The sequence below is a fragment of the Pleurodeles waltl genome, chromosome 3_1 (assembly GCF_031143425.1).
Source record: "Pleurodeles waltl isolate 20211129_DDA chromosome 3_1, aPleWal1.hap1.20221129, whole genome shotgun sequence".
Classification (NCBI taxonomy): Eukaryota; Metazoa; Chordata; class Amphibia; order Caudata; family Salamandridae; genus Pleurodeles; species Pleurodeles waltl.
Window position 1 is genome coordinate 451,368,721 of NC_090440.1, and position 27,575 is coordinate 451,396,295.

At 44.4% G+C, this 27,575-nt stretch overlaps 1 protein-coding gene across 8 annotated transcripts in view; it reads left to right on the forward strand.

The window, feature by feature from the left end:
* The window catches only part of NTRK3 (neurotrophic receptor tyrosine kinase 3), a 1,498,428-nt gene that overhangs the window by 391,449 nt on the left and 1,079,404 nt on the right, over positions 1-27,575 (forward strand). For all 8 annotated transcript variants that reach the window (XM_069222726.1, XM_069222728.1, XM_069222731.1 and 5 more), the window contains exon 4: positions 190-261. In XM_069222726.1, coding sequence (XP_069078827.1) covers positions 190-261 — 72 coding nt within the window. The remainder of the gene's footprint in view (positions 1-189; positions 262-27,575) is intronic.

A 27,575-nucleotide genomic window follows, 5' to 3' on the forward strand; every position in this document is an offset into this window, starting at 1 on the left:
ACTAGTTCTTCTCCGTCTCTAAACCCCAGGCAACCCATGAGTCCCTCTGAATTGAAGCACAAATAATAGCAATTGTAATATTAACCCTATGTTTATGAGTATAAAGATTTTTTTCAGATTCGTTACCTGTACTATATCTAGGTGATAAGATGGTCATGAATGATACTGACATATATGTCTATTTTTTAGAACCATCAAAAACTCAGGACTTAGAAGTATACAGCCACGGGCATTTGCAAAGAATCCTCACCTGCATTCCATGTAAGTAGATTTGTGTTTACATGTTACTAATTATTTGAAAATTCTGGAAATAAACACTTCATATGAAAATAATTTTATACATCTGAATAGCTCTTTACAAACACATGAAAACGAATTTGTGAAACAGAGCTAAGTGCACCCACTGTGTGAAAAGGTCCAACTAATATATTACACATACTAGAAACACAGGCCCAGATTTACTGTTGTTGACATTGGGGAGCACTATCTGAAACACTGTAGCACTGTGCTGCGTGAAGGACAGAAAATAGAGTGGCACCAGATTTAGTAAGAGTCATCTGCCCATGATGTCTGTAACAGTGCCCATGCTAATTCTGGCTTTTTCCATCATGCAAACCCCTGCACTGTGGTGCAAAGGAGACTGCACCACATATAGTAGGATTTGTACTGGACATACATCCTTCATTACAATTTCCTCCCAACCGATACCATCTCATAGGAAAGATGCAAAAATTGTGGTTTAGGGTAAACCACGTTTCGTGTAGGTGTATCAGGAGATGTACAGTTTGACCCGTTGCTTGTGCCTGCATTGCTTTGGCATTAGGATTTTGGGCAAAGGTAGATGAGTCTATTTTATTAAGCCTCGTTTTGCACCAAAATTAGATGTTTTGTGCTGGCCTGTCCATGATAGGCCCCTTCGCATTTCCATACATTAAGAGTTGAATGATGCGAAGAGTATAAGGGTTATCTTCTAGCACAAAATTCATTTTTATGCACAAGTGAATTTGATGCTGCTGTTTGCGGCATTCTATGATGTTTCTTGATTCTTTTAAACCCTTAGTAACTCAGACCCACAGTGTTTTGTTCCTGTGGAGAAGAACACATAAGCAGCTGAAACAATTAAATTAAACATTGTATTACATTACCAACTACTTATTCTACGAGGTTGCTCAACTACTGGCCTCAATTGTTACCAAAAGAAGGTTGCTTTCATCAGTCCAGATGACAGACACCTGCAGGTCCGCCAGGGTTGCCTATTGTTCTTTACAAGCTCCATTCCATTCCACAGATTATGTTTTAAAGAGCACAGAATTTGCAAAGTTACCTAAAGAAGATGTACTTGTTCTTGTAAACATTATCAAATAAGCGGTTTAGCAAAGTAGCTTATTCAGTTGGGCTCAGAAATATTAAATTATTCCATATAAACTAAGATTATTTTTGTATTCTGTTGCAAATTTTGGTTAAAAATGCATCAAACATCCCATGACACAAACGTAAAGTGGGAAGGGGGTGAAGTATAAACTAAAAGGAAGTTAGTGAACGTTTGGCAACCAAAGTACGCCTTCGTTTGCCTATCAATCACTATACAATTTGTCAACGAACTGATTCCAGGGCAACTAATAACAAATCAAAGGATATGAATCTGTAAGTGCAAATAAGGTGGGCAGTAATTTTAAGACCGATCAGTCCAACGGATTTGAGGGAAATATCTTGACTTGCGGTAATATGTTCTAGGCTTCCAAACACGAGGTTTATCTTGGGGTTATCACATTATATGACTAGAAAGTGGCTATACACTGTAAACATTAGGCGGTCCTGATTAGTAAAATAGGTTATTTTCTTTGTATATAACACTGCGATGCATATTTTGGGTACAATATCCTCTTCTGGTCCTATGGCTTCAGTGTTGCTTTCTTCAGACAGTTCACTGGCGGTACTTCATTCTCAAACAACCTTTAGTATGTTAAAGATGGGAGGAGGGAGTTTAAAAATACCTAATTCCTAAGTACATTAACCCAGTAACACTAGCAAGAAACTGTTAGTGGATGAGTACTTCTCAAACTTAATTTATTGGTTTGAGACTTCATTTTATTGAGGGACGTCTGTAGAACGTTATGAAAAACTATTTACAAGTTTTACAATTACAAGTCAAACATACAATTTTCTCTACTGTTCAGGTATGAACAACCAAAGAGAGAAAGCATTCAATATATTAATTTCTAAGGTTATACCTATAGAAATCAGCCTTTTCCCCTCACCCCTAGGTCTACCCTTATTATCCCCGCTCAATCTTTCTTTCCATGTTCGTTAGGTTTCCACACACTTACCGATATTCCAAATCACGAACATTACATTTTGCAATTACATTTTGCACAGGGCATTAATTTATTAAAATGCGAATTTACAGCACGTTTTGAATAGCTGACGAAACACGCACAAGAAGAAACATTTAGTAAGAACCTGAGCCACTGAAAATTATTTTTCTCCATTCTATACTTTGCAAGCTGTGAAATTCGAGAAAACAAATACATTTGTTCCAGTTTTCGCGTAATGAAATACATTTACACAGGCATTTTCATACAGGCATACTCATGTGTTTTGCAGTCATTTCTCTAAAGTAAACCTTGCTCCTGTACGAATTCAAAATATCCTGGGCACTGATGTGCAAATCTTCAATGACAAATAAATCTGCTTAGTTAATAACACTGTATGCAGGGTTAGAGCTGTCACAAGTGTCTTTAGCTAAAGTTGGCTTTAGCGTAATACTGTACATAATAAGTTAGAAACTACACGACCCTGGCATTCATATAAGTACTTTCCCTTCAGACTGTGAAGGAAAATAGCATGAGATGAATAGCCTATTCCGTAATGTGTTGAGCAGATGCTGAGTAAAATAGTGCAGACATACTGAGCATTGGTTTCTAACTTTGGCAACATTAACGTAAATTGATCTGCCAATACATGTCTTTAAGTGGCATTAACAATAAAAGAGAGAAAGCAAGACAACACTTGTCACATGCTGGGCATTTGGAAGATTTATGATCGCACGCAGCCTAGCTAAGATTCTAGCTATCAAGAAGCTGCCTGTACAATAGGAAGAAAATGGTGAGCTATCCTAACAAGCCACACTCTACAGTCATTTTCAATGCAAGTGTGAAACATGCGGTCAAAATCAAATTCATATTTAAGTCTTTGACTATATTTGGTAATGAAACCACATTGCAAATAGTGCTGTGCTCCAGGCTGGTAGATTATGAAAGCGGTGGGCCCCCTATAAGGCCAAAAACACTATCCTTGCCAATCACCGGTCCCAGGCTTTCAGATCTCACACACACACACACATACATTTAAACATGCTCAGGCATACAAGCAGGCATACACACACAGTGGTAAACATGCACACAGACACATACGCAAAATTATAAACACAAATACTTACATGGGGCAGGCCCACAACTTCTCACTCCCCAATCTGTCTGCAGTGTACTAGAGTCAGCCTCACAAGCTACTACCCAGTCAGAAGCAGGAATAGGGTTTAAGGTACAGTGCTAGACCTTTTTTCTATTCCAGCTTCTGATAGGGCAAGAAGACATGTGTAGGAGGCTGGACTGGCTTGTAGTGAGTACCAAGGGGTACTTGCACCTTGCACCAGGCCCAGTTATCCCTTATTAGTGTATAGGGTGTCTAGCAGCTTAGGCTGATAGATAATGGTAGCTTAGCAAAGCAGCTCAGGCTGAACTAGGAGACGTGTGAAGCTACTACAGTACCACTTAGTGTCATATGCACAATATCATAAGAAAACACAATACACAGTTATACTAAAAATAAAGGTACTTTATTTTTATGACAATATGCCAAAGTATCTTAGAGTGTACCCTCAGTGAGAGGATAGGAAATATACACAAGATATATATACACAATAGCAAAAATATGCAGTATAGTCTTAGAAAACAGTGCAAACAATGTATAGTTACAATAGGATGCAATGGGGAAACATAGGGATAGGGGCAACACAAACCATATACTCCAGAAGTGGAATGCGAACCACGAATGGACCCCAAACCTATGTGACCTTGTAGAGGGTCGCTGGGACTATTAGAAAATAGTGAGAGTTAGCAAAATAACCCTCCCCAAGACCCTGAAAAGTGAGTGCAAAGTGCACCAAAGTTCCCCTAAGGACAAAATAGTCGTGTTAGAGGGAAAATGCAAGGAAAACACAAATCAGCAATGCAACAACGATGGATTCCTGACTGAGGGTACCTGTGGAACAAGGGGACCAAGTCCAAAAGTCACAAGCAGCTCGGAGGTGGGCAGATGCCCAAGAAATGCCAGCGGTTGGTGCAAAGAAGCTCTTACTAGGCTGAAGAACTGTGAATACTGCAGGAACGACAAGGGCTAGAGACTTCCCCTTTGGAGGATGGATCCCCCACGCCTTGGAGAGTCGTGCAGAAGTATTTTCCCGCCGGATGGACGCCAACAAGCCTTGCTACACGCAAATCGTGCGTTTAGCATTTTTGGACGCTGCTGGGGCCCAGGAGAGACCAGGAGGTCGCAAATTGGACCTGCAGAGAGAGGGGACGTCGAGCAAGACAAAGAGCCCTCACTGAAGCAGGTAGCACCCGGAGAAGTGCCAGAAACAGGCACTACGAGGATGCGTGAAACGGTGCTCGCCGAAGTTGCACAAAGGAGTCCCACGTCGCCGGAGACCAACTTAGAAAGTCGTGCAATGCAGGTTAGAGTGCCGTGGACCCAGGCTTGGCTGTGCACACAGGATTTCCGCCGGAAGTGCACAGGGGCCGGAGAAGCTTGCAAAGTCGCGGTTCCCAGCAATGCAGCCCAGCGAGGTGAGGCAAGGACTTACCTCCACCAAACTTGGGCTGAAGAGTCACTGGACTGTGGGGGTCACTTGGACGGTGTCGCTGGATTCGAGGGACCTCGCTCGTCGTGCTGAGAGGAGACCCAAGGGACCGGAGATGCAGCTTTTTGGTGCCTGCGGTTGCAGGGGGAAGATTCCGTCGACCCACGGGAGATTTCTTCGGAGCTTCTGGTGCAGAGAGGAGGCAGACTACCCCCACAGCATGCACAAGCAGGAAAACAGTCGAGAAGGCGGCAGGATCAGCGTTACAGAGTTGCAGTAGTCGTCTTTGCTACTATGTTGCAGGTTTGCAGGCTTCCAGCGCGGTCAGCGGTCGATTCCTTATCAGAAGGTGAAGAGGGAGATGCAGAGGAACTCGGCTGAGCTCATGCATTCGTTATCTAAAGTTTCCCCAGAGACAGAGACCCTAAATAGCCAGAAAAGAGGGTTTGGCTACCTAGGAGAGAGGAAAGGCTACTAACACCTGAAGGAGCCTATCACAAGGAGTCTCTGACGTCACCTGGTGGCACTGGCCACTCAGAGCAGTCCAGTGTGCCAGCAGCACCTCTGTTTCCAAGATGGCAGAGGTCTGGAGCACACTGGAGGAGCTCTGGACACCTCCCAGGGGAGGTGCAGGTCAGGGGAGTGGTCACTCCCCTTTCCTTTGTCCAGTTTCGCGCCAGAGCAGGGGCTAAGGGGTCCCTGAACCGGTGTAGACTGGCTTATGCAGAATTGGGCACCTCTGTGCCCAACAAAGCATTTCCAGAGGCTGGGGGAGGCTACTCCTCCCCTGCCTTCACACCATTTTCCAAAGGGAGAGGGTGTCACACCCTCTCTCAGAGGAAGTTCTTTGTTCTGCCATCCTGGGCCAGGCCTGGCTGGACCCCAGGAGGGCAGATGCCTGTCTGAGGGGTTGGCAGCAGCAGCAGCTGCAGAGAAACCCCAGGAAGGGCAGTCTGGCAGTACCAGGGTCTGTGCTACAGACCACTGGGATCATGGAATTGTACCAACAATGCCAGGATGGCATAGAGGGGGCAATTCCATGATCATAGACATGTTACATGGCCATATTCGGAGTTACCATGGTGAAGCTACATATAGGTAGTGACCTATATGTAGTGCACGCGTGTAATGGTGTCCCCGCACTCACAAAGTTCAGTGAATTGGCTATGAACAATGTGGGGGCACCTTGGCTAGTGCCAGGGTGCCCTCACACTAAGTAACTTTGCACCTAACCTTTACCAGGTAAAGGTTAGACATATAGGTGACTTATAAGTTACTTAAGTGCAGTGTAAAATGGCTGTGAAATAACGTGGACGTTATTTCACTCAGGCTGCAGTGGCAGGCCTGTGTAAGAATTGTCAGAGCTCCCTATGGGTGGCAAAAGAAATGCTGCAGCCCATAGGGATCTCCTGGAACCCCAATACCCTGGGTACCTCAGTACCATATACTAGGGGATTATAAGGGTGTTCCAGTAAGCCAATGTAAATTGGTAAAAATGGTCACTAGCCTGTCAGTGACAATTTGGAAAGAAATGAGAGAGCATAACCACTGAGGTTCTGATTAGCAGAGCCTCAGTGAGACAGTTAGTCACTACACAGGTAACACATACAGGCACACTTATGAGCACTGGGGCCCTGGGTTACCAGGGTCCCAGTGACACATACAACTAAAACAACATATATACAGTGAAAAATGGGGGTAACATGCCAGGCAAGATGGTACTTTCCTACAACATGTATGTTGACAAGCCGTTAAGCTCCATTATTTGACATGCTGCATTGCATGATGCTAGTGCAGCATGTCAGGTATGTACTGTGTATGTGTGAGGCCGAGCTGTAACTGCCCCGGTCTGACACCTGCATAACACAGCTAGTTGAGTCCTTTTCTGTTGGCAAGGTAATATTACAGATTTGACATACAAACAAATGATCTGTGAGATTGTTTGTTTTCATGTAATAACAGTAACATGCTGAGCAGTAGTGGCAGAGGGAGGCAGTGGTTTGGCGCCATGGCACCCTCTAGGGGCAGCTACTACTGTGGTTAAAATGCAGTACTTGCAAAAATCAAGAAAATAAAGGTTTCTTTTCAGGGACTATCCTAATGACAAATTTGACTCGCAGGCCCACAAGAAATATTAGATGAGATTTCAGGTTTCAAGGGTCATCATCGAGCTTCTCATCTCGTCGATTTTTAGGTCTAGCATTAACCAAAACATTTTCAATTTTCTTAAAAAAAAAATTTGTGTATTTACTTATTAGCACTTCGAGTCAGGTTTCTTTGTCCCTTGGTCTGTCGTGTCATTCACATTTTTCTTCTGTGGAGAATATTCTCCGCCATGGCTAACTTCACTGTGAGTTATAGCATTCTGCCCTTTTACAATGAGCAAATCCACACAAGTAGCTCCCTTGAGTGCCAGGACACTTAAGATTGCCTTTTGAGTCCAAAAAGTATTTTGCCTTTTATTTTATTTGTTATATTGGTAAGGGCCCGGCAACTCCTCAAACATAAAATTTAACGAAGGAAGCATTGCCAAGACAAAAGACTGGCAGCCCATGCCAGACATGCTGACTTAGTCAATGACTGCTTTCTTTCCTTGCATTGTAGTCTTGTTTATCCCATTATAAACTCAATACTAAATGTATCAGTATGGCAAGAGAAAATCTGCACTGGATTTTTCATTCACGCACGCATTTGGAAAACTTGATAGGTCTGTGAAAACCTTTGCTGAATATTACCATTCACATAATTTTAATAAAATGTTAATGATTCTTAGTTAAGACAGGGTGCCCTAGACATTGCGTCTAAACTTGAGATATTTGTCAAACATTAGGATACAGCCCTGTAAAATCTTTATAGTAAAGATTTTATTTTATTTTTAAGTGACAACCATGATACATCTTCAATTTGTACCACTAAGAAAAAGGAATTACCTGTAAACCCCTACCCTCACTAGAACCCTATTCTTATTGAATAGTGCAAAGTTTCATTGTGCTGTGTAACCCAGCAACAAGAAATAAATGTGTGACCACATTCCTGTCAAGAGATTCACACATAAGTTAACTCAAATATAGCATGCTTCTTGTGATGTGTCAGTGTAAATAGGTCGAGTAGTCTGTGTATATGTTCTTATTACGTTTTTGCACTTGCCCACACACAGTCTTATCTCGAGGCCCGCTGGCAAGACATAACAGGGCTGTGACTACAAACAATAAAACATACATTGATGCACATTATATTATCTCAGAGGTGTATAGTATGCATCACATGGACTGACAGGCTCTCCAATTAAGTGAACTATTGATTCTAGCAATTTCAATTATGATTCATGAGCCAGCCTGACACACAACTGTTGCTCCTGTCACAATCCTGAAAATGCCACTTTTAGAAAGATTATATTTTCTTGTCCTAACCATTTGGTGCCTGCAGCTTGTTTCCTGGGCCACATGACCAGGTGTAGTTGGCAATTGGCCTTTATGTATTCCTCCCAGAAAAAGGGAGGCTATGTGTTGGTAGGATGAGTCATCCTGACAGGATGAGAAGGGTTGTGCTCTGCACTGCTCCACTTGTATTTCAATGAAGTTGCATCAGCCCACCTGTGTATAAATTCACACTAGCCTTTTGTGACGCCAGACATCCTGGGACCAGGGCTGGGAAGAAGGAAATTCTAGAACTAGATGGGGGAAGGCAGTGGAATTGTAGACGTTTCTCTCACTTCAAAGCTGGCACCGAGTACAAATATTAGATCATCAGATCAACTCTTCAGTACACTTATGAACTATCGATACTGTAGAAGAAGGACTCCCCTACTGTCAGAGGACTACCATGTTGCCTAAGACCTTCCCTGCTATTTGTGAAGGAAGATTGGACCTGTTCTCTTCATCCGAGTACACCTGAGAAACTCTAATTGCTAGATATGTGGACTACGGCTCTGAGCTATAGGGACTCAACAAGCTCCTGAGGCCTCCCTGCAACTGCTAAGTTAACCTGCTGCACTGCATATGCCTAAGCCCTGATATTGGAGTGAGTTCCTGATCCCCCAGAGGTGCTTCCCCAGGTCCTGGGCCCCTGGAGGCATCAGTTGAGCTCCTCTTGGAAGGAAAAGAGAAATCCTGAACTTTTGTGCTCTCTGTGACCAGAAACACGCTTGTTTGCGCAAAGATCTTTCCGCCTTCAATGACCACCAAAGCAATGCTCCAATGAACCCTACTCTTCACACTACAGTGACGGTCAGCAACAAATGGCTATGTGAAATGTGCACTTCCCTTATACAATCAACACCCTGCAGTGACCACTAATGCGAGGCACTAGCAATGATGGTCCGCAAGGCCTGGCCTTCTCTTCATGCTACAACAATGGCCATTCGTGACACTCTCCCTGCTCCTTGCGGCCTCCTCCACTGTGAACTAGACTCTTTCTGCTAAACATTTAGACAGTAATTTTTTCAGCAGGACTAACCTTGCCCCTGTATCTGGCCTTCACTACATTACAGTGTGCCCAAACCAGGTCAAGAAAACTGCGAGTGGTGCTATGTGCTTTTAATACACATACTTACCTAAATCTTTGAAAACTGAAGATCTCTGGTTATACCAACTGGATTTTTAAAATTTTGTTGTCACACAATTTATTACATTTTTCTTTATTCTTCTAAATTAGTGTGGGATTTTTGTTTTGTTGTGCCTTCACTACATTACTTCTTAAATGCTGCATGCCTCTAAGTCAAGCCTGACTGCTTTTGTGCCAAACTAGCAGAAGCTAAGCACAGGTTAATTTAGTGACTTTTCTGGTTTACCCTGACAAGGATTGTGCCTGTTGTTAGCCCCACCGCCCTGAACCAATAGTCCATTTTCTCACATTAACCTTACTGCCAATACCCAAATGTTTATTGTTTTCAATGAGTATTCTCCCACATCTTCCTTGAATTTTTGAGACTCCTTAAGGGTGTCCCTCAAAATGTTAGGTGTGTGACCAAACGTTCTAGTGAAGACTCTTCATGTATAAATAATCATCTTGGCCTGGCTTCTCCAAGTTCTGAATACCATTAATCCCTACAAAAGTTAGGTACACCCTATTTCAGAGCCCTTTTCTTATGTAACTACCAAATGCATTTGCAAGCCATTCTTATACACAGTAGTTGATATTATCCCCAACTATATAGCTAGGTACTATGCCCATATAGATTCTACGCTGTTAATAGCCACTGATGAGTACTCCATTGTTGCACAACAATTCTTATTGGATTCTGCTACTTCCTGGGCCTAACCTCATTTTGCAAGGGCTCCTCTCATGATCCATTATGGCTTTCTGCTCCTTCCATGCCATTCAACCCTCCTTCAGTACCAGAGTGGTTGCTGTTTCTTTCTGGTAGGGCTGCAGCTACTCCTTCTCCTCAGATTCCAGTTTAAAAATCCTCAAGGACAACTGCTGTCTTTTTCTCCTCGAGAGCTCAGGATGCCATTTTCTCCTCTGTGGCTAGGGCAGCTGCGACCTTTTGCCTACAAGGCATAGTGGCCTTTTTTGGGTTATTAAACTGACAGTCACTCTAAAACTTAGTAAACACAATATGGTTTGGCTACAAAACTGTTCATAATGTACCCCGTTCTACCCTTGGAAAGTGTAGTAGCTACAGCATAAGAACCAGTCAGTTTCTGAGAAAAACGCATTTTAAGCTGAAACAATACAAACAATTTTAATGTAATGGACACAGCACAATAAATATTTAATGAGTAAAATTTACCAAAATCATCACATTTCTATAAGAGGATCAATAAATGTGAAATGTGCTATGTTAAAGAAGGGAACACCGAGAATATGTACTGCAACACTGAACTACTGAGCAGGACATAGGTTTGCCTTTAGTATGGGATGTGTGAAATGTATCTTATTTTCTTTCACCTAATTACACAAAATGTTGTCAAAAGTACATGAAATTACACACTGTTATGAGAAATGCAAATGCATACATTTGTGCTATATTTTAGCCAAAACCACCACAAACAACAGCTGTTCATTTTCTGTGTTTCCCTTACATTTGCACAAAAGTTTTACCTTTCCAGGAAATGTTTACTGCAAATGGAATATTAAACGATACAAAAGAAAAATTTCAGGAATTTCAGATAGAAAAACTGCAATGTTAAAGCCCCAAAAATATGTTAATTATGCTGGAGTAATTTATATTTCTTCGAGGCCTAGATTTCAGGCACATTTTGATAGTGCAGAAGTTCAATACACCATGCATTTCAGGCAGCCTGGTATAAAATGTTTACCTTGGGACATAGTCAAAAACATTGAAATTTAAAGTCTTTCAATGAGCAAGGTCCAAGGTGGAAGCTGGTGACAGATACATCATTCAGTTACAGCTGAAGCTGTTGCATTTGGTGTCCAAAGCACAGGGTGGGATAAAGATTCATTCAGTAGCTGCTAATGTTGATTGCTGCTATATCTGCCTTGCCCTGGTTTAAAGATTTACATTTGCACTTAGTCACATATTTTACTCCCAAAATACACCAGTGCAGCAAGTCCTGAAGCTGTAGCCAGGACAGGGCTCCACAAGGTGTGGTACCGAAAGCCTTGCTGAACCACTTTTCACTGTAGCAAAATGCTCTGAGCAGGACAGCCCTAATCTCATCTTGTGTTAGGTACACCCTCAATGGCAACAAGGCATAACTTCGGAGACAAATGTGGAACGCATTTAAAAATCACAAAACAGTAAAAAGTAAAACACAAATACGAAATAGAAATCTAACACCAAATTATAAAAACATATAATATTTTTATCTTTAAAATGACACCAAAATGACTAAAATCATAAGGGGAACAAGAGATATGAATTTCTAAATAATTTATGTTTTCTATTGTACAGAAACAACCAGCGCTCAAAGGGATAAAAAAAAAGATAGGTCACACTGGAAAGGGACAAAGTCCAGAGTTCAGGCCTTACACGAGGTAACACTGTCACACTTACTTTCAGAAGTGTTTCTTGATTCAGGAAAGTGGTCCACAGCACCAGCCAAGGGTTCAGAGGCTCTGGTTTGCCTCTTGGGGCCTGGGACTACAACTCCTATAGCGCATCTCTTCAACTTATAGAGTTGTTCCAAACATCTCCAAACTTCAGCATCTTCTTCCAGAGTTCCTTTCTGGGTCCTTGAAGTGTCCACAACTTGAACCAAGGTTCCAGGAGCTCCGAGTTACTCCTTGGGAGTTGGGACTACAATTCCCAGAATGGACGAAGTCAGAATCCTAAAATGGCCTCTGGGCGCTGGTTAGCTGGGCTCTGCTTGCAGGACTTGATGCAGGGGACTCTGAGCAGCTCCTTTGGACCTGTAGCAAACAGGGAGACTCTTCTTGAAGCAGTAGAACACAAGCAAAGTAATTTTAGTGGTGAAGCCCAAGTGTGCAGCTTGTGCAGTCCTTCAGAGTGCAGTGTCCAGGTCCAGTTCAGGGGTCCAGCAGGGCAGTCCTTCTTCTTCTTTGTCTTGTTCCTTAGGTGGAAAGGAAGGGGGCCTGGGTTTTCCAATCACAGGCAGGCTCCTTTTTCCTTTGATGACCACTTCCTGGGAAGTGTGGCAAAAATCAATCTCAGGGAGCACCATTCCTCACAAATCCAACATGGGTGAAAGTGATTTTTGGAGATTAGATCTGGCTGAGCCCACCATCTGGTGTGGCTACAAATCCTAAACACACTCCTCTCCTGTCCTCTCCTAGTCTAAGCAAGAGGGCACCTAAGTGTCCCTTTTTGCAGGATTTGAGGGAGGTGGTGACCTGCTCCAAATGTCCTTCCCTGTCTTTGAATATCAGTTGGTTGCTCTCCCCCCATCCTGCTTCACCATCTGCTGAGGCAGACCTCCTCCCCCAGGCACATCCTTTCTGTTCAGCCCAGGTCACTTCACACCTCATCAAGGCAGCCTGGCCAGGCTGCCAGAGGCTGGTCAATCAGAGAAGGGCCCTATAGAGCTGAAGTTGGCAACTTTCAGGTAGAGTTTTAGAACTCTTTCCCTGAACTAGTTATATTAAATACAACAATTGCAAGTTGTGGGATTTATCATAACAATTAATGTGATACCAAACTCAAGGTATCTGGCACTTAAAGGGACTTTGTTATTTAAAATAAATTCTCCTCATTTTAGCCTATTGAGGTCATTCACTACTGTGAGGGAAAACAAATTTGCCTCTTTTACCTCGCCAGGGCTTATAAAACTATTTTTATAAGGTCCCTGCTTATATGTTCATGGCACCCAACCTTTGGGGCCCATAGGGCACACCTTAGGTGTGACATATGTATAAATTTAAGTAGTTTAAGACTTTGGAAGTACTTTTAATTCCAAAGTGGAATTTGCATATAACTTTAGTTTAAAAGCAGCTAGCAAGGCAGGCCTGCCTTTACAATGACATTGGGCACCTCAGCAGTGCACCTATGGGTGCACTACCTATGCTGGGGTCCCTAAACCAGCATACGCTGCCATATACTAGGGACTTATAGGGAATTTGACTTAGCCAATTATAATTAGCCTAATTTCCATACTCATTTTACACAGAGCACAGCCCTGGGACTGGTTAGCAGTGCCCAGGGCACCATTAGAGTCAGGAAAACACCAGCAAAAAAGTGAAAAATGGGGGCAAACATTTAGGGGGCCTCTGCAATCCGACCTGTTTTCTCACACTAGCTTAAAGCCAGAGAAAAATAATCACTGCCTTATTGATCATCCCTGCTCAGATGAAAGATAAAGGACAATTCACTGCCAATAGATACTTTCAGTAATAAGAAGAGACATTCACAGAGATTTCACTTTATTTGATCCATTGACTACTAGGTAGTAAAGCAAACAATTCACATCTTATTTTTCCTGGTGAGTTGAAGTGTCCATTGACAAAACGATGTATGAGATCAAAATATAGAAGCCATCTACGGGATATGTTTGACTTGATCTTAAACAAGCATTCATGAGTCTCTAGGTCTTCAACCTTTCTAACAGCAGTGTGATATTTACAAAGCCGACGTTCTGGCTTTCCACAAGGGAAAAAGCTATGCCACCAATTAGAAATCACATAAGTGATGCAAACCAGTGCAAGATTCATCACAAATGAGTGTTTCTTAAAGCATAACTATACTCAGCCATCACTGTGGAGTGGAGTCTCAATGAACAGCTATCATACATATATATTGGAAGGGGACATGTGTCAGTGTTGATGCTAGTTCACTCATAATAGTACACCTGCTTTAAAAATGGGATTATAGTTAGGATTTTATATCTTAAAAATACTAACACACAGTAGTACAGAAACAATGGTGATTTAACTTATGCAGTAGCTCAGTATATATATATATATATATATTTCTGTGTCTCAGATTTTTGCAAAACATTCACACTCGCTGGATGATGTCATCAGTGATGTCATTTAACATGTCATCAGTGATGTCACTGGCCATGTCATGAGTTATGTATATGTAATATGTGAGGTCATAAACAGTGCATTGCAAGGCATAATTTACAGTTATCTCAAGTAACTAAAACTGCAGAATTTCTTTTGTTTTCTGTGTGTAAATTTTGAACCCAACTATAATGTCACTGTAACATTTCCTTTTTTAAGTGATTTTCTTTACAAAGAAAAAATGCATCTTTTTATCACACCTAACTCTGATGTGACTTTAACCTTTGTTTATTTCAGTAAATTTCTACTTTTTTTTTTTTTTTTTTACAAAGGAAAATACATCTTTTTATCACTGATCGTAGCATTACTTCAACCTTTGTTTTTTTCATTAAATTTCGAAGGATATTTTTTTTCACAGAAAAAAAACAATTTTTAAATACACCCAGCAATAATTTTAATTTAGCCTTAGTTTTTTTTTAATGATTTTAATCTACACTTGTTTTAGGTAAAAAAAAACTTATACAAAAATATTAAATACATAACTTTTATTCTTATAAAAACAAAAAGTTGTGTTGTTTTATTATAATATTTTTTGGATTTGAGGATCTGCTGCGAACCCAGCCCATGCATATTTCCTGTTCCTGGCTCCATGGAGGAATGCAGATCTGGTGGGATTTTTAACAAAATTGAAAACATACATGGATACTATTAAGTTGATGTTTGAGGTAACCTATTTAGTAAAAGAACATAAAAATGTATATTCCAACAAATAATTCTAGCTCACAAGGTTGTTTTGAGACATATTTTTGGAGTCTCGTGGACGTTGAGATGCCACTGCAATGGATCCACAAATTGTATGTGACACCGCTACAAATTCATTTGATTGGATAGAACACCTGTCAACATCTTTACAGGAATTTCCATCCAGTATCTTCTTCTTTGGGTATGTCTCCTGATTCTTGACACCTCTGTAGTTCAGCTGAAACTATTTCTTTTTTCCTGGCATTTGTTTCTTAACCATAATTTAAAAAGGCTTCAGGAAAAGAAAGAAAGCAGGATGAGGAGCAGTAGTAAGCTGAGGAAGACAAACAGGCCCCAAAGGAAGAATCCATCACATGGCAGTTTTTCTCTATACCATATGGAGAGAAAAAAGTGGTAGCAAAAGTTGTCAAATGCAAGATTTGTATAAAAAAACTTTCAAGAGGAACATCAATAAATGCTCTTATGAGACAAGCAGCATGTTGAAGCATCTCTGTACCATCCACCCCTACAATTGGCATGACCAGAGGTACAGAGAGATGCACTCAACTTGATCCCAGAGACCCAATATCTGCTGCAGTAAATGCCAATATTCATTGAGTGGTTGCCCATATGCTTTAAATCACATCTTATTGTACAGTGTGAAATAAAATAGTTAATGTGGGAGAAAAGTCCATGTCAGCTTTTGTGCAGGCTGTCATCAACCACCAATGTTACATTTTGTTTTTTGAGAACACTGTTTGCACAAGTTTTGTACTCTATATTTTTATTTATGGTTCATTGTAAAAATAAAAAAATAAAAAAACTATTTCCAAAAACTCAAAAAAATATCTTTTTTTCAGAACTGCCTATTTTGGTTTAAAGAAAGGAAATCTATATGTTATATGTTAGCATGTCAATGTATGAATGACTGCTGTCATATGTCTACATGTATAACACTGTGAATGGGTTTGTGACTGTCTGTATAAGTGTAAGAGTGGGTGTGTGGGTGCTTGTGTGGGTGTGTAAGCTGATGTGTTAATCTGTAAGTGTGTTTGTGAGTGGGTGGGTGAGTGTGTAAATGTGTGTGTCAGTGGGTGTGTGAGTGGCTGTGTGAGCCCGTCAGTGGGTGTGGTGGTGGTTTTGTGGATCTTTGGGTGGGTGTGTAACTGGGTGTTTGAGTGTGAGAATGGGTATGTGAGTGGCTCTATGGGTGTGTGAGGGTGTGTGGTTGTAGTTTTGTGGGTCTGTGAGTGAGTGTGTGAATGTGTTAATGGGTGTGGGCATGTGAGAACAGGTCTCTGAGTGGGTGTGTAGTCTGAATGAGTGTGTGGGTAGTTTATGGCACAAAAATGCAAGTAAAATGTGGTATTTTAATCACATTTTGAAGTTTATATGGCATTGTGGCTAAAGATTTTTTAGGATCCACAAGAGGCACACCACCCTGTACTACGCTGGGTGTCTAGTTTTCAAACTTATCTAGAGTTGGTAACTTTTTCCTAGAGAAGAAGCGAACGCTACCAAGACTCTTACTTCTGTGATGTTCGAAACACTCAAATTGTGAGAAGAAGCACCCTTAGGTTTTATTATAAAGCCCCTCACCTACCAACCTAGTTGGTGGCATGCTTCATCATTGGGGTCCCACCCGAGACACCTAGCATGTCATGGGTGTGCTTTGACAGCTATTTACAGCGGAGCGTGATTTTTTCATTTTACCACACATACTGGTTGGAGTTGGTACAAGGGTGATGAATGGTTCAATAGATCAAATTTTATTAACAAGAGATTTCACAAAATTAAATGCACTGTTAATAACTGAAAGGCCAAACAAATGGAACCAATAACACACAGTTCATGAGCTGCAAAGTCACAACAAGGTACCAACCGCTTTACAGTCCATTCACACACTTTTCATGTGTGACATGCACAAGACAATTCACACCGCCAGCCATGGGCTCAGCACATTACAACACTTCCATCAACAGACGGTGCCATTCAAGGGCCCATCACTTTCATACGTCCACAGGCCTGACACAGCAAACACACCAGCTAACAGAATCTGTAGACTGGCATTTGGCTAGCAGTGTGTTGTAGTGACCAACAGCAAGTCACTACTTACACCGCCAGCCAAGCACCAGCTCACACACACCGCCAGCCAAGCACCACTCCACGCACACTGCCACCAGTCCATGCACACTGCCAACACAGCACCACTTCACGCACAGCGCAAGCCAAGCGCCATTCCATGCACAAAGCCAGCCAAGTGCCACTCCACGCCCACTGCCAACGAAGCGCCACTCCATGCACACCGCCAGCCAAGCGCCACTCCACACACCACCATCACATTTCTTTTTACAAAAAACAAAACACTAACTAATTCTAAGTACAAAACTACAAACACAAAAGCTCTAGCTAAGTACATGACAGTAATGCCAACCGTGTAACTAAACGAAAAATATAAAACAAGACAGAACAGGCAGTTTACTTTTATGCTCATGGTAGTTCTCAAAAATTCTTTTGGGTGCAGTAATTTCTGAAACAGCCAGCCACACACAGCCCAGGATTAGAAGGACAATCAGTGCAGTACCTACCTCCCTCTGGATATGTATTCAGGCACAGACTCTACATTTCTTAGCAGGAAAGTATTTTTTTGATCTGGGAGGAATGTGATCTGGAAAGTGGTAATCTTTCAATCTAGCCACATCCTCCACCACTGCTTCACTAGGAACTCTTGCCTGTGTCACTACAACAAGGGTCTCTGTTGCAGACTCCTGAAACTAAACAAATGCCATCTTGGACTCAGGGGAACAATCCTTGAACACAATAAAAGTATTAAAAGTTGCTAAATGGAAGAGCTTTATAGCCAACGTTTAATACCAAACATAAGCCTTATGAACAGTAGTGTAAGGTTCCAGCCTCTGATCTACTCTATCTACACCACCCATCCTTTTTGTAGTCTAAAACGCATGCAGGTTTCAGCACTTCAGCAACCTGACCCCACACAGTTACAGGGGAAGTACACTTATCATAAATGGTAGTCAGCTTGTAGACATCCCTCCTGTCTGCAAATTTGACAGCTAGCAGCTTGTTATTACACAAGGCACTACTCTATCCCCTCTTAAGTTTTTTACATACAAGCTCCCTTGGATAGCCTTTATGGTTCAAGTGGATTGTGCCACAGGCAACAGTGTCCACTTTGAACAATTCCCTCAACAATTGCACTCCAGTGTAAACGTTATCTAGCTACAAAAATATCGAACTTTGTTAAACAGTTCCCACAATTTTCGCACTAACTCCAAAATTGGACAGGCAACTGGAGGGGGGGAGGGAGAGGAGTCAATACTCGAATGCCTACCAGTGTAGACCGGGAAATTATAAACATTTCCTGGACTACTCGCAGACAGTATATACATCTTAATTCCATAACGTGCCCTCTTGCTAAGAATGTACTGCCTAAAAACCAAATAGCCCTTGAACAGGACCAAAGACTCGTCCATAGCTATTTCTTTCCCTGGAACATAGATCCCTGAAAAATGATCTGCAAAGTGATGAAAGACAGGCTGAATCTTAAAAAGATGGTCAGAATCAGGGTAACATTTTTGCAACACTCTAGCATTAGCAACAAAATGCAGCATCCAAAGAAGAAGCAAATACCGATTACGACTCATGTAAGACCAATATGAGGACAGTGACAGCTTCCTTATCAGCCCCTTCAAAAAATGCACACCCAAGAACTTCTTCAACTCTTCAAGATTTATAGGGATCCACTGGGTAACTCTAGAGTGTGGCCTAAGTCTGGCACTGTTGTCCCTCAAATACTATTTAGCATAGAAACAATCTCTTCCAAAAATACATCTTCCACAAACAACTGAAATAAATTGATAGGCAGAAAGGTTTTCGTATTCACTCTGCACCCTAGGAGACCAGTAAAGGCAGGCAACGCCAGCTGCTCCATGTTTGGGGCAGACCAGAATTCAGGTCTTCCAATGGGAAGCCTTTCAGCCCCAGGCTACTGCACTATTGGCACATCAGTGCCCTGCTCTAAAATAGGCATTTCACCTGCACTTCATCAGCAGATGATTCCTCTCAGACAGAGAATTCACTGCCAGAATCTTGCACTTCCTCCTCTGCCTCAGATGCAGAGTCAGTCTCATAATCATGGTCAAAAGATTACTCAAAAAGCATACCAACAACCTGAGGGGTCACCCTGCGGCTAGCCACGATCCTTCCTACTAAATGTAACTTGACAAATGCACCAACAATAACCAACACTGTATAAAATAAGTAATAAACAGAGTGTGGCTTTATCACAAATACATATGTACTCAAAAGTGATACCACTCACTTACATGAAAAAGCTAGACTCACCAGCAACTAATCTTCACTGACACAGCGATCACCAATGATATCCCACTAACAAGCAAAAGAAAATGAAATTACATATAAGACAACACAAATATAATCGTGCACAATTCTATGGACAATTTCACACACAATCCTGCTTTCAGTACACCATTTACGAAAAAGTCATTAATCCATGGCAAGAATAATTATTTGGAGTAAATGGTTTTTCTTACCCAGCACATACAACTACACAAACTGCACTTCAACCACTGCCAAAACTGCAAGAGGTCACAGCAAAGGAGTCAAAAGCTTTGAACTAGAGCAAAAAGGAGAAATAAAACATTATAATCACAAATGCAACTACTTTGCCAGTCAACAAACACACAACACCAAACATTTAGAAATGTTCCCTGGTGTTTAGTGATTTCTGTCCCCCTTGGTGGAAGATGGGTCTAACATGAAGAGGCCAATATATCCCAATGGGGACAGAAATGGCCAACATTATAGCCCTCCTAAGGTTCTAAGGGGAATGATCCATGACCAACGGTCCGTCCGCCTAGTGGTTTCTGGGCAGAGGGCCTAAAAAAGACAGGTGGAAATGGCCAATAGTTATGTACCCCTTTGAGGAGCAACCCTTGGCCAAGAGTCTACCCCCCACAAACAAACAAAAAAAATCCCTGGTGTCTAAGCGGCTTCTGTCCCCCAAAGAGGACAGAAATGTCCAACAATGATATGATCCTCTTTGGGGAGTGATCCTTGCCAAAGTGATCGCCTCCCCACAAACAAAAAGAAGCAATCCCTGATGTCTATGTGGCTTCTGCCCCCCTTTGGGGGCAGATGGGCCTAAAAAAATAGGCAGAAATGGTCAACAATTATGTGCCCTCTATGGGGGGGAGGCGACCCTTGCCCAAGGGGCCACCCCTACACAAAAAAAATAATAATAATCCCTGGAACCTTAGTGGCTTCTGCCCCCATGGGGAGCAGATGGGGCTAAAAAGTAGGCCTATCTGACTCCAAGGGGGGTAGAAATGGCCACCAATATTATGGCCCCATTTGGGGAGCACCCCTTGCCCAAGGGGCCACTCCCCTACTCTGAAATTGACTAATAATGAAATCCCTGACGCCTGGTGGGCATTCTTTCTGCTCGACCGCGGTGCGATTGGCCAGCAGGAGTGCTGGAAAGAGTCATTGAGGGAAAGGAAAAGCCTTTCCTTTCCCCCAATGCCTCTTTTGGACAAAACACCACCGCAGCCGCAGGAGAAACATTTCTTCTCCTAGATGTGGTGGAAGCAAATGGCTTCCAGCGCGTCTGGCGGCTTCTAATGATGTGGTGTCCGCTGACATCATTAAATGCCCAGGGAGTCAGTGTGGCAGCGAAAATGCTTCCACTGCCATCCCTGCCCTTGGTCCATGGGGGGAGGGCTAGCGCTCCCCTCATGGGCCAGGGCCAGTATGTAACCGTTATGTCCATGGCACCGAAGATTATCTTATCAAGATTTGTAGTACTAATCGGAAGAAACATATATATATATATATATATATATATATATATATATATATATAGACGGATAGATATTACCTAGTGGTGATTGCCACTATGCAGTTATAGTTAGGACCTGGTTTCTATGTAAAAAGCATTTTTTGGCTTGTCTATATCTTTGGCGCCGCTTGACGAATCATCACCAAACTTTCTAAAAACATTTGCCAGTCCCGTCAGCTGCTGTCTGAAAAGTTTTGGGGTGATTCAACAGGGAGGGCTGAAAAAAAGGGGGGTGTCCCAAAACATGTTTTCCCCATCCATAGGGATTTTGAACAGCAAAAACTTCTGAACATCATTGCACAACATGTGGCCGGAAGGTAGGTCCTGGTCCAGAAAGTTACCTTTTTGTGTTATGGTGTAAGTCCGTTCAGTAGATTTTGAGAAATTAAGGGGAAACCAAATTTGTATATCTAGAGACGCGAAGGATACGCTGCCCCTACCGATCTCATGCCGAGATCTGACCTGATTGACTGTTAACACTTCAACAACAGAAGCCGTTAAAGAGTTGTCACCCATCTTGTGACTCTGCTGAAGCTGGATCCCAAAAAAGTAAAAAATAAAGAAAAGGGGCCAGGGTAAAGACACATTAGCTCTGGTGGTGGGGTAGCACCTCCCGGTAGGCAAACAACAGGCATGGTAAGAGAACGTCCCACTTACGCCTCATGGCTTCAGTCAGGCCACTAATCATGCCTTTCAGGGTCTTTTTGAATCTCTCAACAAGCCCATTGGATTGAGGATGAAAAGGGGTGGTAAACGGTAGATCACCCCACAATCATCCAAAATGGACTTCATGTACGCAGACATGAAGTTTGTGCCCCTGTCAAACATAACTTTCTTAGGGAAAATATTCCCCACAGGCCTCTGGTCACCACCGGTGCAGTCACTGTTCCCAGAGGGATGGCCTCTGGATAGCAGGTGGCATGGTCCACCAAAACCAGGATAAACCTGTTGCCCAAGACAGTTTTGGGGGTCCAAGGGACCAACAATGTTGATGCCCATTGTGAGAGAACAGGGCTGATTGCAGAGGCCCCCTAACTTTTTGCCCCCCATTTTTCACTTTTTGCTGGTGTTTTCCTGACTCTGATGGTGCTCTGGGTACTGCTAACCAGTCCCAGTGCCTGTGCTCTGTGTAAAATCAGTATGAAAATTAGGCTAATTATAATTGGCTAAGTCAACCTACTTACAAGTCCCTAGTATATGGTAGGGCATCTACATTTAGGGACCCTAGCATAGGTAGTGCACCCATAGGTGCACTGCTGAGGTGCCCAGTGTCATTTTAAAGGCAGGCCTGCCTTGCTGGCTGCTTTTAAATTAAAGTTACATGCAAATTCGACTTTGGAATTAAAAGTAGTTCCAAAGTCTTAAACTACCTTATTGTTACATATAAGTCACCCCTAAGGTGTGCCCTATGGGCCCCTAGGTCTGGGTGCCATGTAACTATAAGCAGGGACATTATAAAAATAGTTCTATAAGCCCTAGTGAGGTAAAACAGCCAAATTTGTTTTTCCCTCATTGTAGTGAATGGCCTCCATAGGCTAGAATGGGGAGACTTAATTTTAATTTTAAAAATCCCCTTAAGTAACAAATACCAGAAGTTTGGTATCAAATTAATTGTTATAATAAATCCCACAACTTCTAGTTGTGGGATTTAATATAACTTGTTCAGGTAAAGAGTTTTAAACTTTAGCTGAAAAGTTGCCAACTTCAGACCTGCAGTGTTTTTGCTGCTGTGCTCTGATTGGCCAGCCTCTGGCAGCCTGGCCAGGCTGCCTTGATGAGGTGTGAAGTGGCCTGGCTTCACACAAAGAGATGTGCCTGGGGGAGGAGATCTACCCCTCAGCAGATGGGGAAGCAGGAAGGAGGAGGGCTGCCAAACTGGTCCTCAAAGGTTGAGAAAGATATTTGGAGCAACACCTGCACATCCTGCAAACCCAGACAATTAGGTGCCCCCTTGATTAGATTAGGAGAGGGCAGGAGAGTGACCAACTGGTCTTCAAAGGCAGGGAAGGACATTTGGAGCAGCTCACCACCTCCCTCACATCCTGCAAACCGGGACACTTAGGTGCCCTCTTGCTTAGATTAGGAGAGGGGTGTGTTTAGGATTCTTAGCCACACCAGTGGGTGGGCTCAGCCAGATGTAACCTCCAAAAATCACTTTCAGCCATCATGGATTTTTGAGGAATGTTGCTCCCTGGGATTGATTTTTGCCACTGTTCCCAGAAAGTGGTCATCACAGAGGGAAGGACCCTGCCCCTGATTGGAGAACCAGGACCCCCCCCTGTTTTTCACCCTGGAGCAAGGATAAAACTGGCAGACCTGCACCCACACCTCAGATCCCCATCAGATTACAACAAGGAAGAACTACAGGAGAAGAAGGACTGCCCTGCTGGACCCCTGGCTTGCACCTGGACCCTGCACTCTGGAGGACTGCACCAGCTGCACACTTGGGTTTCATCACAAGAAGGACTTTGCCTGGCTTCAACTGGTTCAAGGAGGGACTCCCTGTTTGCTACAGGTGAAAACTTGCTAACCAGAGTCCTGTGCACCAACTCCTGAAGAAACCAACCAGCTGACCACAGTCCAGTGGCCAAAAAGGCGAATGTGCCAGGTGCATTCTGGGAGTTGTTGTCCACACCCTCAAAGAGCATCTCAGAGCTTCTGGAACCTTGGGGTGAACTGTGGACCTCAAAAGAACCTTAAAAGAACATCTGGAAGAAGATCCAGAAGTTAGGAGAACTTTTGAAAAAAAGCTCCATAGATGGACTGACCCGTTGAGGCAACTATAGCCGGCTTGCCTCAACTGCGACCCGGCCTGACTTCCAAGTTTGTCCTGGTGAAGAAAATCTCCAAAAAAGAGACTTTGGGGGTCATTACGACTGTACTGTGGCGTCCGTACCGCCAACAGGCTGGCGGTACGGAGGCCCTTATTACGACTGCGGCCGTAGCGCCACGGTCGCACCGCCGGGGCCGGCGGTTTCCCGCCGTTTTAGCCCCAGCAGTGATAATCCACCAGGGCAGAGCTGCAAGCAGCGCTGCCCTGGGGATTATGACACCCCTACCGCCAGCCTGTTTCTGGCGGTTTGCACCGCCAGGAAAAGGCTGGCGGTAAGGGGTGTCCTGGGGCCCCTGCACTGCCCATGCACTGCCCATGCCACTGGCATGGGCAGTGCAGGGGCCCCCTAACAGGGCCCCGGCCAGCTTTTCACTGCATAGCAGACAGTGAAAAGCGCGACGGGTGCAACTGCACCCGTCGCACGGCAGCAACACCGCCGGCTCCATTAGGAGCCGGCTCCCATGTTGCGGCCTCATCCCCGCTGGGCCGGCGGGCGCAAACTTGGTTTGCGCCCGCCTGCCCAGCGGGAATGTCGTAATGGGGGCTGCGGGAGTGCGGCCGCATTGGCGGACGCACGACGGTTACCGCTTGCGCCCGCCAATGTCGTAATGACCCCCTAAGTCCGAATGTAGGAAGTTGATCGGGACCTCCCACCCAGCGTATCTGAGAAGGCTCCACGGATGGTAGATCAAGCTTCAGGTTTGCCCCAGTTGAAGGATTTTCACCTCGAAAAAACTATTAAGTCCGAAGATAAAAATCTCCACCGAGGGCTCCCGCAACGCGTATCCGTGGAAGAGTTCCAGGAGGTCGGATTGGACTGGCAGGTTCATCCCGCTGAAGAAAATCTCCAGAAAAACAACTAAGTCCTAAGTTAAACTTTTGACCGACGGCTCCCGCGGGCTGTAGCGGAGCTCCATCGTGGTCGGCCCTAAACTTTGACTTTGCCCCGGTCGAGGTGCGACCAGATGACCAGATTGGTGCTTTTTGTTTCTATACGCTAGAAAGTAATAATTATTTAAAAGTTCATATCTCTGGTTCCCCTTATCTGATTTTGTTTGTTTTGGTGTCATTTTAAAGCTAAAAATAATTGCTATTTTTATAAATTGATTTCGGATTTGTAAACTGTGTTTTATTTAATTTCTGTTTTGTGATATTTGAATGCTTTACACTTTGGCCCTCATTACGAGCCTGGCGGTCTGTGACCGCCAGGCTCGCGGTTGGCGGGAGCACCGCCGACAGCCTGGCGGTGCCCCTTAGGGCATTCTGACCGCGGCGCTTTGGCCGCGGTCAGTGCAGGAAAACCGGCGGTCTCCCGCCGGTTTTCCGCTGCCCGTCAGAATCCTCCAAGGCGGCGCAGCATGCTGCGCCGCCTTGGGGATTCTGACACCCCCTACCGCCATCCTGTTCCTGGCGGTTCGCCCGCCAGGAACAGGATGGCGGTAGGGGGTGTCGCGGGGCCCCTGGGGGCCCCTGCAGTGCCCATGCCACTGGCATGGGCACTGCAGGGGCCCCCGTAAGAGGGCCCCGCTTGTATTTCACTGTCTGCATAGCAGACAGTGAAATACGCGACGGGTGCAGTAGCACCCGTCGCACCTTCCCACTCCGCCGGCTCGATTCCGAGCCGGCGTCCTCGTGGGAAGGTTGTTTCCCTCTGGGCTGGCGGGCGGCCTTAAGGCGGCCGCCCGCCTGCCCAGCGGGAAACTCAGAATGCCGGCCGCGGTCTTCAGACCGCGGTGCGGTATTCCTGCGGCGCAACTTTGGCGGGCGGCCTCCGCCGCCCGTCAAAGTTGTAATGAGGGCCTTTGTCTCCTAAGTTATGCCTTGTCGCTCGTTGCCAAGCTTCCAAGGGTTGAGATGGGTTTAATTTACTGAGACCTAACTGGACCTAAGTGGAAGTTAGTGGCCTATTGCTAAGGGCTATTGCTAAGTGTAGGTACTTACCTGCCCTTACCGATAACCCATTTTCCAACACCCATCATTTCAAAGGGGGTGCCAATATCGGGGAGAGGGAGCAGGGAAGCTTTAAGCTTTTGCCCTGTCTTCCCACTAGCCTGGCAGATAGGGCAAGCTCTGCAGAAATTATCTGAGGCTAACCTCATTCCTGGTCAATGGATTGGGTGACAAGCCTGTCAAAGGTCTTGATTTGGCCCAGATGTCCTGCCAAGGGAATGTCGTGAGCCAGACTCAGTAGGAAGGCCTGGTAACACTGGGGGACCACCAGCACACATGCTGCCCCAGGACCTGGAGCCTTAGGCTCACTGTAAAGGAGATCATTTTCCCAGTAAATATGGTGATTGCCAGAGGCGTCATCTGCTTGCCTCAGACCCTCAAGGGTGGGGCATTCCTTCTGCTCCTTGCAGAATTCTGCCTTGGTTGGCCCACCCTCTACTTGACAGCCAGCAAGTTTAGGCAGGTTACCCAGGTCAGCTATGTCCTCCCCAGTTGGCTCAGGGGCCTCCTCCTCCTCAGGGGCACCGTCCACCACTGTGGGAACATCTGAGGTGGGTTTCCCTCGCCTCTTGCCCTTCCTTTTTGCAGCTATCTGGGCCATTGTTCCAGGCTCCAGATGCCCTCGACTCCCTTCCCTGGCAGCCATGGACTGTGTGGTCATGCAGACCCACTCAGGCAAACCTAACATCTCCAGGTGGGATCTGAGCTCTACCTCCTTCCGGGCAGTATGCTCAAGATCATTGCCTTACAGACAATCTACAGGCATGGCAGGACTCACTGCTACATTCAGAGTACAAGAGACCCCCCCAGCCCACTCAAAGGAAACCAGAGCCACCGGTAGGTGACTCTCGCCATTGTCAGAGACTATGACCTGGTGGAATGTATTAGGGACTATCTACTCTGATGACACCAGCTGACTCTTGACAGTAGTCATACTGGCTCTTGTGTCCAGCAGAGCCTCCACCCTTTGCCCATCAATGGTGGCCCACTGCCCATACTTTGAAGTATTTTCTGGCATGTAGGCTTTAGACACCATCTCTCTTTCTCCCAGGGATACTAGGGAAACCTCTGTCTGCCCCCCCAAAGCTTACTGGGACTGTCTCCCCCCCCAAGCACTACACTAGCCAACCCAGGTGTCTGTCCAGTGGCGGACTGTGCCCTCTTGGGGCACCGGGAGTTGCCCTTAGAGTGTCCATGCTGGTAGCACTCTAAGCATGTGGGGATGAATTTCCCTAATGTTTTATCAAAATACCCTGGCTTCTTCCCAAATCTAGAAGAGGAATGGTGACCACCCCCCCCCCTTGGGAATTCTTTCGGGGGCCTTTTGAGAACTCCTTTTCTCCCACCCCTCTTTCTTCTGTTGGGAACCATGACCAGCTTTGTGGGAGTCCCCCCCAAGATGCCTTCTTGCACACTTTGGTGCTAACCCAGAGGTCCGCCTCCTCAGCAAGCTGCCTGGGGTCAGTCAACTTTCTATCTACCAAGTTCAGGCGCAACTCTGTAAAAGAAATATTGAGCATATGCTCTCTCAGAATCAAGTCATATAACCCTTTATAATCATCTACTTTGCTTCCCCGCACCCGTCCATTCAGTGTCTTGTTACAGAAATCATAACAATCTACCCAAGTTTGTGTTGAAAGTTTGGTGCTGTCCCAGAACCCCTGACGGTATCTCTCAGGGGTCAGCTTAAACATGGCCAGTAAAGCGGCTTTCAGGTGTGAGTAGTCATTTTTATTCTGTGGAGCAAGTGTGAGAAGTGTGTCCCTCCCTAAGGACGGTACATAAAAACACATGGCTGCCCCCCAGTGCTCATCAGTTATCCCATGAGCCCTTAGTGCAACTTCATAGGCAGCCAGCCACTTATCAATGTCATCTCCCACCACAAAACTTGGCACCATATTCTTGGGTATACAAACCTGTTTGTCCCCAATCGGTCCTGCACGTAT